This window comes from Rhipicephalus sanguineus, chromosome 1, assembly GCF_013339695.2.
Source record: "Rhipicephalus sanguineus isolate Rsan-2018 chromosome 1, BIME_Rsan_1.4, whole genome shotgun sequence".
NCBI classification, from domain to species: Eukaryota; Metazoa; Arthropoda; class Arachnida; order Ixodida; family Ixodidae; genus Rhipicephalus; species Rhipicephalus sanguineus.
The window spans coordinates 103,251,354-103,264,260 of NC_051176.1; the positions used below are offsets into that span (position 1 = coordinate 103,251,354).

General features: G+C 45.7%; 1 protein-coding gene across 1 annotated transcript in view; it reads right to left on the minus strand.

Moving 5' to 3' along the window:
* Positions 1-722: 722 nt before the first annotated feature.
* LOC119386402 (uncharacterized) overlaps positions 723-12,907 on the minus strand; it is a 31,960-nt gene continuing 19,775 nt past the window's right edge. Inside the window, exons 2-4 of the mRNA XM_037653718.2 lie at positions 5,834-6,058; positions 4,054-4,252; positions 723-1,034 (exon numbers count right to left, since the gene is read on the minus strand). Coding sequence (XP_037509646.1) covers positions 4,115-4,252; positions 5,834-6,058 — 363 coding nt within the window. The 3' untranslated portion in view covers positions 723-1,034; positions 4,054-4,114. The remainder of the gene's footprint in view (positions 1,035-4,053; positions 4,253-5,833; positions 6,059-12,907) is intronic.

A 12,907-nucleotide genomic window follows, 5' to 3' on the forward strand; every position in this document is an offset into this window, starting at 1 on the left:
CCCGGTTGTGCTGCCTCGAGAGGGCAGCGACGATGGTGGTTGCCGTGCAACGGACACGATTTTCTAGCGGCAACACAAGCAATAACCGTCGCGTCTGCTTATCGCTGTCATGAACCGGCGCGAGGGAAGCATATCGTTTGTACGCGGAACGTTAGGGAGCACTAGAATCACGGCGCTCATAGGCGCGCAAGCCGGCATGTCACGTGGTGTTTTGTTTTTTGTATTTCGCGGGCATCTGTAGTAAGCAGAAAAACACTAATACTTTATGGATAGAAAGTAAGAAACTGTCTAATCGGACGTTCTGCAAACCAATCTACAATTTTCTCATTGGAATTTTATCCCCAGCTTCGTTGCCTCAGAAGTTAGTTCATTTAAGTGGCCTAATTAAGCAATCAATCAGAACGCAAAAAATAGTCAGACTTACTCCAGGCAACAGCCAGCAACATGCATTTCGTCGCGTCGTCATTGAGTGTGTCGGCGTATTTTTAAACTCTGGCCAGAATCAGCTGGGGCACCCTCTATATTTCTGTCTTAGATGTTCTGTTATTTGAGCTGAGAGAATATTGCGGTCAGAAGAGGCGATAAGCAGTGGCACCATTCATTAAAGGATATTTTCTCGGTGTCATAGGCACGTTTATTTTTGTAGTAACCTGAGACAAGCGGACACAGTGCACCACCATAAATCTGTATCTATATATGTTCTTTTATTCGTTCAAGAAATAAATTAGTGGTGTGACTGTTATCTGGAAGAAAAGGTCGGTGAACTGTGGTCCCGCCGTATACGTAAATATGCGCTTGAGTGTGAGTGGCGCGGTGTAACGAAAAAAAAAAACAGAGGTGCTACAAAAACAGGCAGCCACCGAGGCCCGTCCAGTGGCACTGCCAATGATCGCCGAACTGTACATATGCGCTGCGATGACGAAGGTAAAAACGGCAACAGGCGGCGATGCAAAGGTGCTTTTACAACTTGTTGCACCGCTCGAGGTTGCTTCGAACTTGATGAGGCGTGAAGTGGGGCTCCAAACCAGCGGAACCTGTGAGAAGAAGGTGACGCGTCATTAAAGCAATTCGGTACTTTGAACAAATCAACCGACTCTTCCCTCGGTACACGTCCTATGAACAACTCGACAAGAAATATCACAGTCTTTCAGAACAGCCATCTAGAAATTTGTACGATTATGTCATTCTTTTCAGTGTCAATCTCGGTGGTTGGTTATTCGGGCGCCTTGATTCCATCAGTAACGAAAGAAGGGCTCTATAACTACATGGCATATATATAGAAGGCAGGGCCTATAACGTTAGCAATGCGGTACACCCTTGGGGTGAAGAAACGAGGAAAGGGATGGCGCACAAAGGAGTCAGTAAGGGGGGAGGCGGTGAGGATTCTGCCCCTCCCCTCCCTCCTTCTATTTTAAAGCCGCGTAACTTACCAGCCCAATTAATTACCGACTACATTTTGTTCAGGACATGTTGTAGACTGCTGAAGTGAGCCTTTATTACATAAATTTCCATATTTTGATAACAAAAATGACGGATGTATTTTGTGTGCCATCCTCCGAACACAGGTAGCTCGGCGTGCACCCCCCCCCCCCTTGCCTCTCTTCGCGGAAAAATGGGAAACTTATGCCTTTGGTGACGCAGTATAATGTTGACACGTGTTGTCTTGTACTGCACACTTCGCTGCACGCTCTCCGGAACTCAAGTGGCATCCAAGTTCACACTTTTATTCTTTACCTACACTTCAACGAAGGGGAAAATGTTCTGATTGCGATCAGGACATACTATATCTCCGGTTTCTTTGGCACGGAAATAGTATTTCTTAACTTATTGTGCGCGTACACGAGGGATTTGTGGCTGTACCGTCGCGCCTCAGGCAGGCAAGCAGGTCCAAGTGCATTCGACTGGCTCACTGGCGTAACTCTTTCGTCATGGTACGCACCGAAGCGCAGCTACACACCAGGAACCATGACGTGTAAATGTTCGGGAAGTCTCGGCCAACGTGTACACAAGGCTTTTCTCCTCGTCACAACTACGGGGGAAACCACCCTGCGTGACCTCGTTCGATGCTTCTCGTTCTCTGTCAAGGACATCGCGTCCTTTTTCTTACTTTGCTTTGCGTTCGCGTCCGTTGCCCATTGTCCGTTAACGGTGTCGTGCTCATTCTACCGGGGGAAGTCTATTCGCGTTGCCGGCGAACACGTAGTTTTGAGGGGAATAAGCGGTTAAACTATTTCCTCCCCGGAACGAAACACTTTTGCCGAAGTCACGCAGCATAGTTCAAGACTTACTCTGCAGCTGCTGTACGTTGTGATGACGCATTTTATATTGTCATAGCCCTTTGGGCGCTCCCGTTACTTATTTCGTGGTGTCAGTTGCGACAAAAAAAAAGCGAAGCCGGAACTGATAGACTTTGGCAGTGCCCGCGTCTCGCCGAGAGTTACGTGACCTGCTTACGCTAGCGAACACAAACAGGTGGCCATTTGCGCTAGCGCTAGTGCGGGCTTGCTGGTTTCTTGAGCGATTAAAATGGCGCACGAATTTGATCCCTTGGCCTTGTAGGTGGCTCCGTCAACATTTCCCGGAACGTTGCTCTCAGACAAGCAACAGTCGCGGAAACGAGGAACCAAATCGGGCAAACCGACAACGCGATACGTTTTTCACTTGAGGTACCGCGACACATTTTTCTGGGGAAAAGCAGCGTCTTGTTGTATTCCCCAAAACAAAAGAGCTCATTTGAATAACCAAAAATCGGCGACACGGCGCCATTGAGAGAGAAGTATGAAGTCGGTGCACATACGGATGATGTCTATGGCAGTTTGTCTGGTGCTCGTCGCATTTTCTTGCCCGATGTTATGTAAGTTTCTTGCGCAGAATCGTTCGTAAAAGCTACTAAAACTGCCCTGGAGTTAGATGAAAGCTTATTTCGTGTCTGTCCGCCACTTCCGTACCTGAACAGTCGCCGCGTTGACGCCAGTTTGGGCACCTATGGAGCTAGAAAATCGATGCCGTTTTAGCCTGTAACCTTTCTAACATTTTCGTATTTCTGCTGTATAGTGCTCTTTCCTTGAATTTGATGCGACAGCCGGTAAATGCTGAAGAGAGAGTTTGCTATCTCTGTCCCTCACTTCCAATACTCTGCAGTCGTCATCGTCAGCTTACCATCTCATTCTCAGCTTCAGTCTTAGCAAGTAGCGACGTAAACCCATGGGAATTTGCAGCTGGAAGGAAGACTGAGCTCATCATGAAAGATGGTAAGGGATGCAGACACAGACCTAAGAGACACAAACGCCACGGAGCTATCGCGCGGCTTTGATACTCGGGAATTCGCGCAGCTTGTATTCGCAAAATGTACGTTGACAGTCGCTGTAACTGCACATGTGCCTCCTAAGCGACAACACACTACTCGTATAGTGTCGCGGACGAAGATGGCATTGTGGAACTTGCAGAGAAAAAGACCTTGAAAGGATGCCGTTCTCTTTTGCGAGAGCCTCAGTTTATGGCAGTAAATGTGTCCAGAGCTTGACGAATCACTCGGATTTGTTTATCTTTGATTACCCTGTCACAGTTCGCAGGCTCTGGGTTCCGATCCCACCGACGCAATGGGTGATTTTTTGCCCAGTTTGATTCATTTCAATTTTCGTCAGTATTACTACACTACAGTTAAAAGACATCAATAATGCCCCTGTGCTTTCCCTGGCCTAATTGTCTCTTTGATTCGTTTGGTTGTGTCTAACGAAGAAACGAGCCCCTCGAAAAACATCTCCTACTTTCGTTCTTGCACTGATACAGTGATTAATACTTGCAGAGCTGAATATTGAGGGCGACAATCATACATGCAGTGTTTAAGATTTTGAAGTCAACCTTGCTGTATGTTTTTGAAGAGAGTGCTTATATTTATCGAGCCCTGGAAAAACCACACATACCGTATGATCGTGGTCCTAAGAGGGCTCAGGGACTTAACTACGACTGTTGCCACATACGTACGCTTAATTTGGACTTATCAAGCTCATTCATTCATTCAGTCACTCACGGCGGAAAGTTGCTCGCTCTTACCTCACGAAATGCTGAAGAATACACGACGCTTTCAAACGCGGATGGCCGGGCTACGCGTATGTCATTCCTCCAAGTTTAGGAAGGGCCGCCGGATGAGGCTTCCCAGGTTGGCGATTCCAGTGGCGATGACGGGTCGAAGGTTGAGGGCTGGCCGGATCATGCTCTGAATGGCCGGCCGCTGAAGCATGGGGCGCAGCACCTGCGCGCCAACGTTCACGATGTGGGTCACTGCATTGTGCAACAACTGCTGGCAAGAGCATGTTGTGAATATCTGGCTGCAGTGGTACTAAATCACATAGTTGGAAGCAGAAAATCTCTCATTTCTGTTTTAATACTCATTCCCTCTTTTAGCAGGACCAGCATTTTGCATTCGTATTGTCATCATCTGTAAGGTCCATACGGTGTTACCCCCGAAAATTACTTAGTCTAAATGATTGTCTCGAGGAGACACGAAACATCGGTTATACAGGATGGCGCTGGGTCATATGGTAACATGAAAAAAAAAAAAAACTCCAGATATCAATGTTGTCATAAAAAAAGCGAAATAACGTGTTTTCCTTGGTATTAAGGCACCACCTATACATTTAGGCCGTCGCAACAGAGTACTCACTTGTAATGCAAGTGTTTCCTGAATAAACTTGTTTCTTTTTTTATATATACAGCATGAAAATAACATTACGAGAGCCAACCGTAACACAAAAATTAACGGGATCCTCAGGAGAAATCATACCACGGTCCTCGCATTCCATGTCTCTACGTTTTTTCTGATGCCTACAGGAATGAACATAAGTGGGATGACTGCAGACTGACTAGCTCCTTAAGCCTACCCACATAATTTCCTCACGTAATAAACGATACCAGCCATCAGCAGGGACATTCATATGCTACAGCACATGCATCTTAGTGTGGTGGCGCTGGTATTCATTCTAATTTGTGTCAAAGAAATAAATTCTTGTCAAGAAATGAAATCTTGTATGACAAGTATGTATTTAATTGGTGCTAGTGGCTTCTATGATTACATCCACTCAACAGTACTTTTTTTTCTCGTCCGCTCCTCTAACATTACACTAAAGCTGTTCAAGTGATGTGCGCCCTAAAGGCCCGCCAAGTACTTAATTTTAGCGCGTACCAAAGTCTTCATATGCCACCCTAAAGCTTATTCATGGGTATATGTTGCTTGATCTGAGAAATCTCGATTTTCCTTTTCAATGGTAACTAGCTTTCGCAAGATTCAGCAGCTGTGCAGGTCAGCGCGGCCTAAGCTTTAAAAGGTCAGACGCATAATGATGAACCAAATCGCAGCCCAGGCAGCGGGTCATAGCACTGCTGTTAAGCCTTGCTGTAGCCGAGCGGAACGAGCTATGTACGTTATAACATGTCACGCAGTACCTTCGTTCAGCAATTTCAACTTCGTTGGTACGGTATAATATATTCAAATAGTTGGAATGAGTTGCTGAATTGCCGTGATTTCTAATCTTCTTCCTTGAGGCACTGTCAATGCTTGCACCAAAACAGCTACTAATGCCTAAAGAGATCAATGTCGCTAAGTGCGGGCGATACATGTTTCCAAGATTTGAAAAGCTACGCGCCGAATACTAATATTATGCCTACTAATGCATACTAATAGTATGCCTAATATAGGGTTTACCGAACAGACGTAGTGTTGCTCTAGTTAACCATTTTTCTGTCTTATGCATCGCTCCGCCTCCATTGCTTTCAAGCACGAGACCGTTAGACACGGGCTCCCCTCTCAGCTTAATGTTTGGGCCCTGGTGCATACCTGCTGGAGTCCCGGTCGCAGCCTGATGGCGTTAGCGCTGAGTGCCGGCAGGAAGTTTGGTCGGGTGAAGGTGAAGCTGGGCCGTCTGATCCACCCGCGCAGGGCGTCGAGCAGTGGCGATGCCCGGTACTGGTTCCAGGGCATAAGCAGCTGCTCGTTCTGGGCCATGACACCGCTCTGGGCCGCCGCCAGCAGAACCACCAGGGCCAGTGCGAGGTAGAAGAACTGCGCATAAAATAAGGGACTGCCGTCAGCTCGCGTGAGAAATATGGGAATATAGTGTACACCATATTTCTAACGCTCGACGGAACAGAAGTGAAGGCACTGAACGATTAGACCAATACACCCCCGGTAAGTTACGAATTACGTAACGAGTAGAATAAGCCAAACAAATGACAATACGAACGTGCACCCATTCAAGCGTCTTCTCGGTATCTAACGACCTATCCTGTGGCTTTCTGACCTGCCTTATATATAGACTAAACTAGCCCAGTTCCAGGGCTCCTATCCAAGTTTGGGCATGGCAAACAATCAAGTGTGGTGCATATATCACTCGGTAGCGATCATGCCTTCAAATTATGCAGCGCCCGCGTAGCACAAGAACGGTCGAAATCTAAAAGAAAAAGCTGTGCGCCCATCTATTCGCGGTAGCCTCGCTTCTAGAGAGAGTGAAAACGCGCGTATCTACGTCAGTGGCACTTGTCGGAACGCCCATATCCGGTTTGTGAAGTTGCGTGAGCCATAGTGGTCGTGAAACGTCACTCGTTATTGCACGTGACTTTGGTACTTCGTCCAGTGCAAAGCTCTCAATGCCGCTATTGTAAGTGCGCCCAGTAGCAAAATAGAAAGGGAGGGGAAAACGAAAAAGGCGCTCGTCACATCAACCTAAAAGAGCAGTACGCAGCGCTTGCGCACGCTGACCGAGGAAAAGGGAGAGACTGCTTGCTTTGGCAGTGAAGCGCACTTCCAGGATGCATGAACATGTAAATTTCTTCTAACATGTCTAATAAAGAGGGTGAAATGCTCCCCAGACGGCACCTTATAAAATACGGTGATTAACCAACCTTTGCAATGGAGCCTGGTGATGGGTCCTTCAAGAGTAATAATTGTTTCGCTCGCATATGAGCTGTAGGCCAGTTCAGCGACCCACACTAACTCTTATCAATGTGACTATGATCCCGCGTGAAGCTGACCATAAAGAAAAGCCACATAAAGAAAAGATACCTGCGTGCGGAAATGAAGAATATTCTTGTCAACTGCTACAGGAGTGTAGTTCATGTTCAACTTCGAAAGCGAAATTACGTGAATATCTCAATCGCTTCCATTCTTCGCATGCACACCTTGCCGCAGTCTGTAAGCAGTGCGCCAGCACTCCGTTTCATTTTGTGCGTTGTGTTAGTGTGCGCGAAAGTGCGTATGAATAAGAAAGTCCTGCTTTCTGTTCATAATAAACCATTCAAGAAAAACTGGAACTCCTTCCTAATAATCATGATATAATGTAGCAAGAAGATAAAAGCACTGCCAATAGATAGCAATAGAAAAAAACGAACGAATGACAAACACTGATGTAAGCCATGAGGAGGAAATACAATGAAACTTTCATCTCATGTATAGCTGAAGTTTCCTAAACGTATGTTTGAGCTTTGTATAAGTGGAGCTGGCAAGTTTGGCTTTGCTTATGTCGTAAGATATCTTTTAACCACCCTCGATTTTTTGAGATTTCAGAATTACCCGCTATCAGACCACGTTTCGACAGCAAGGCACACAATCGTAGAAGTCGTATGTACAGTTATGTATTCGTTGGTGGAGTCGGCTGAAGGTTCACCATGCGGTGCGTCTTCCTTCTTACGCCAGCTGACAGGAGCCTTCCTACCTTGTCGTATAGGCATACGAGTACCGACGGAAGCTAAACGTTGCTGGTGGTTGATTGATGGATCCGCCAACACGACTCACAGTCGCTGCGTCTCTCACGCAGTCGACAACTGTCACACTCGGCCGATTCGTATAGAAGGATGCTGTCTTGCGATACTGTTGCGTAAAGATTTGAGCCTCCGTACTGACGCAATATTGATGAGGTAAGCGTCCGTCGGTATGCAGGCTGTGCCACATAACTGGTTCCCGCGCGATTTCAGCGGTTCGACCGTCCCGGACATACCGATTCGTTTATAGGGTCGGGCCACCGGTTCCTTCGTAAAGCACGGCTAGGCTGGCACAGATATGCGAGATATGGCTATCAGGAGATAGGACTGCTGTGTCACGGCTTCATAGCACCCAATCCGCAAAGGAAGCAGTACACTAAGCATGCATCGACTTCGCGTTCTTTCACGTGTACGAAGGGGTCGTCCTTAATACCCTGTGCCAAGATCCCAGCGACGCTCCGCTTTTAGCGGCCTCCAGCCATTTGTTATGTATGAAAATGTGGCACAAAGAACAGAACATAAAAAAATGAGTGCCTCGAATCAGGATGGCCACAAATACTGAAAAACGCGAAGGTTCTTGCGCTGACGATTATCTTCGAATCCACAACGTTGCCGTGATTCACGCTTGAGTGCATGATTCAATTTGACGCGCAGTCCTTGGGGCAAGATAGTAAAGTGTGCGTGGCGCTGGTAGTACATTGCTCCTCCCACATCGCTTATTCAAAGGGACACTACGCAGAAAAACGATTTTTCTCATATTAGTAAATTACTGTTTCGCAATTCCAAGATCCCCCCGCTTGCCGCGAGAAGACGCTTGGTAAGCGAGAAAACGCGCAAACGAAAATGCGGGTGGTGACGCCACCGTGAAACTCCCGCACCAAACGCAGTGACGTCATAGATTTGACAGCGTCTGCCAGGTTCTACGTAGTCCCTAATCAATAGAAATGAAGTACATTGTCCTATAAGGGGGCCATAGACTTAAGATACCAAGTTTCAGGAAATTTCGTTGAGTCCATGTCGTATCAATCTAAATCGATTCATTGTTTCACTTTAGTGTCCATTTAACAAATAAATTGCCTTGACATGCTTACCCAACAAGAGTATTTATGTTTCAGTACAACATTCAGCCAGCAGCTATTGTAGTCAGACTGATCTCTATGAATTTATGAAATATGTTTGGAGGAAGGAAGAGGAAAAGAAAAAAAAAAACGCCGAGCCTGCGCGGAAAGCGCAGCAAAATCAAAATTGGCCCAACATTTTTTCTTTACTATAAATTACCTTTTTCGCATATTCCTTTTATTTTATTTTTTCACAAAGTCTACTGCCGCACGCTTCGTGGCCGATCCCCCGTAGTGGGTTGAGCTATTCCCCTACACTGCAAACGGGATTGAGCCTTTTAGGGAGTTTCGGGCTCGACGCATAACGTGCATCCAAAAGGTACTACGCAAAACCCCCTTTAAAACGAGGTTGAAAAGGAGGTTTTATTTACATCCTTTAAGGGGGTGATTAGACGGAAGTAAGGAGGTAAATTTGTGTTTTTATAGAACTCATTTTGAGGGCTTGAACGGAGCGCATTTGAAGTTTTTCTGGTTCTTTTGAGAGCTTTTAAAGCCTCCTTTTGGAGGTAAAGTTGTTGTTTTTATGTAAGCCATTTTGGGGGCTTGAACAGAGCGCACTGAGAGTTTTTCTGCTTCTTTTGAGAGCTGTTAAAGCCTCCTTTTATACGAGGCCCTAGAGCGGTCGCGAAATGAAAAAAAAAAAAAGTATATTTTAGGCAGTATATTACGTTCACCGGCCAATTTCAGCTACTATTCATCACTAGGACATAATAGAAAACGGACACCAAAGTATTTATGCACAATCATGACATTTGCATACAAGTACGCACGGCACAGGAATCGAACTCGCGACCACACGCGCTCAAAGCAAGCACTATAACCATTATACCACAGCGCCACCACTTGCAAGCTTGCTTTTTTCGTGGGCTTATATATGTACCAATGTATGTACAAAGCGGCTGGTAACCCGTCGGCACAACTTCGAACTTCTGTTCTTGTACCATCGGCGTGTGTTTGCTCTTGCGGAAGGTCAATACATAATTTGTGGGGCGTCATGCAGGCCGAGCCGATCGACGTAAACACCCTCGGCTCCGAATTCTCCGGTTCACCGTGTCGTGCCGCTAGAAAAATTATAAACGTGTGCCCTCTCTGCTCGCGCTAAATTCGTGAATACCAGCGTGACAAAGGTATCTTCAGATGAGTGAACGTATGTGCATTCCATGAGCGTATGCTGTGGAGCAATTTTAGTTATTTCTGCAGCCACGAACTGTGCGCGTCCAGATGCGGCAGCGTCTTATGAGCGGTTCGAAGACCGCCTGCGTTCTCATATGAAAGCTACACACGCAGATGCCCGACTTAAAGAACACTGTAACGCGCCTACATTAAGTGCATTTAATGCGCGTGTACTGCCGCGAGCTGCACGCAGGGGCAGCAGCGCGCTCTGAGCAGCTGAACAAAAATCTGTTTCCGCAATTGGCGCTTATTCGCAATGCACCCTTTAGCGCGGACCGCCTGCGTTCGCATATGAAAATTACACACGCAGAAAAATCCAGAGTTACAAGGACATTGTAACGCGCCTACATAAAGTGCGTTGAATGCACGCGTACAGCCGCGAGCAGCACCTTCTGAGCAGCTGAACGCTTATCTATTTCCGCAATTAGCGCTTATTCGCAATGCACGCTTTAGCACGGCATTCAGCGATTCTCTATAACACATATTCAGTATTTGTTTGCTTTTATTGGTAAGCATCACGCCACCGCGTTAAAGCGAATGCCTAACGCGTGCCCCAAGGTCAAGGTGAACCTCCCCAGTTTACGAGTGACAGGTCTCCCACAAAACAAAAAAGTTAATGTACTTGCACTTCTCTCCATGTGTACTTGGCCCTCCCCTCAGACAGATGATGCAGTACCCATTAAAAAAAACATTACCCTCTTCCTCAATGGAACAGCTGTTCTTGAGAAAATATGGTTCAGTTGAATGACTTCACCACAGCAGCAGAGAGGTTGGCTTGTTTGCAATTCAGAATTTTACAATCGTAACACAGAAACACGAGGACTGTAGCAAATATGCAGAAAACTGGAAAAACTATCATATGTGCACTCCCTCGTCCACCTGCACACTACGTTAAACTTTATTTATACAACAGCAACCTTCAATTATGCTACTATTGATAAGAGATCACCCAATCTACGTTAGAACACAGTGATGACTTTCTGTCTTTCTATTGCCTATCTTCTACAACGTGTCATAATCTGTGAATCATCTGTTCAATGTGTTTGGTAATAAAACACAAGCAGTTACATTGAGCAGGCAGTGTTTCAGCAATTTGTTTTGCAAGCACAAATTCATTTCTTCAATTTGCACGCACGACAAGTAGTCATACTTCAACTGATACAAGAACCAGTGGTTGCAACATTTTATTGGAATCAAAACAGCAGCAGTTCTCGTGTCAATGTAAGGATATAGGTATATATTTCCATCGTCGTGCACAGAACCTACTCCCAAAATTGAACACGTGGAACAACATATACAGTACAGCCTAAGCACTATACATAATTCACAGCAGTAAAGCAATACGAAAGTAGGGTGTAAAATCTCATCATGATGCGCACTAACGTGTGCACTTCACCGTGCCAGTATGTAAGTATAATCCAAAAAAATAAGCTACCCAAGGAACTTGGTGTCAGCCTACACACGAAGGCAACTAATTAGTACAATAAGGCTAGCATCACTTTTGGGAAATATGAAACCGTGTAGACAGGCAGTTGTACAGTTTTTTATTGCATTAGTTTGCCCTATGGCATCAAAACATGTCGCAGATGATTTTGGAGTTGAGTTTCCTACAAAAAAGCCCAAAATAGACCTGTGGTGTTGACTGTAGGTCCACTTACCAAGGTGCATAAAAGCATTCAGCAATGCCCACAAAATTACAAGGTTGCCTCCATATGTTGCTGTACATATTTACTCACAGATACCTGGAAGCCATCGTAAATTTCTGGAAGTGTGCTTGGGAACTTGTCGGCATAATCACATGACTGCAGTGTACCAATACTTCTAATATGCATAACAAGTACAGCCATGCTTCTATGTTTTTATGCCAGCTAGTGCCATCTGTAACTCAAAAGTTCATCCTTAATTCCTCACTTGATGGCTTACGCATAATTACCACATTGAAAATAATCCAAGCACCATGGCTGCAACGTCAACTTGCAATTAGGCAATCACAGGCACTAAATAAAAAAATTCCTGTAGTGACTGGTCGCTTTGCACACCGGGTCCTAGGACTTGATATGCCATGAGGATGAATAAAAATTGACCACACATATATAGAGACTGTGAAACAGTCAGAAGTTCAGTTCATGGGTAAGGAAAACGTGAAAACGAAATCAGAACACATAGCAACAAAGGGGACGGAACGACACACTAACAACTGAAGTTGAACATGTGCTTCGCTTTTTTAGTCATGCGTGTTTATATCTTTCTGTGGTTTTGATTACACTTCAGTTACTAGTAGCGTACTGTCCTGTCTGCCCCCTTCATTCCTCTATGGATGTGTGATTGTTTAGTTTTGTAATTTTTTCGTACTGTGTGTTTACATCTTTCTGTGGTTTCGATTAAACTTCAGTTGCTAGTAGCGCGTTATCCTGTCCCCTTCATTTCTCTGTGCTGTGATTTTTTTGCACCCCCCTTTTTAACTATGAATATACACCAACTCGCCCAACTGCCCCTGTTAAGACTTATGTTTGCTGAATAACACTGGGTCCACTCAGCGTCTTTTTAAACAATGCGAAATTTTCAAATGCACACGATATCAGAAAGGTTGCACGCAGTATTGCGCATAACACTCTGCATCAATACCAGTGTTGGCCTAAATGTGGTAAGATGTACGAGCTGTTCGACATAGTGTAAAGTGAGGCACATCAGGGTGTTCCCACAATCATGGGTGTCGGCAGGGATTTGCACAAAGGGCACCTGCCGCCATCAAGACACACCAGCACTTGACCCCACCCAAGCTACACCAATGCTCTCCTGCTCACCAGGCCGACACGTTACGCCGCCTTGCACCCCAAGACAAATCCTGCCGACACTCATGGCCA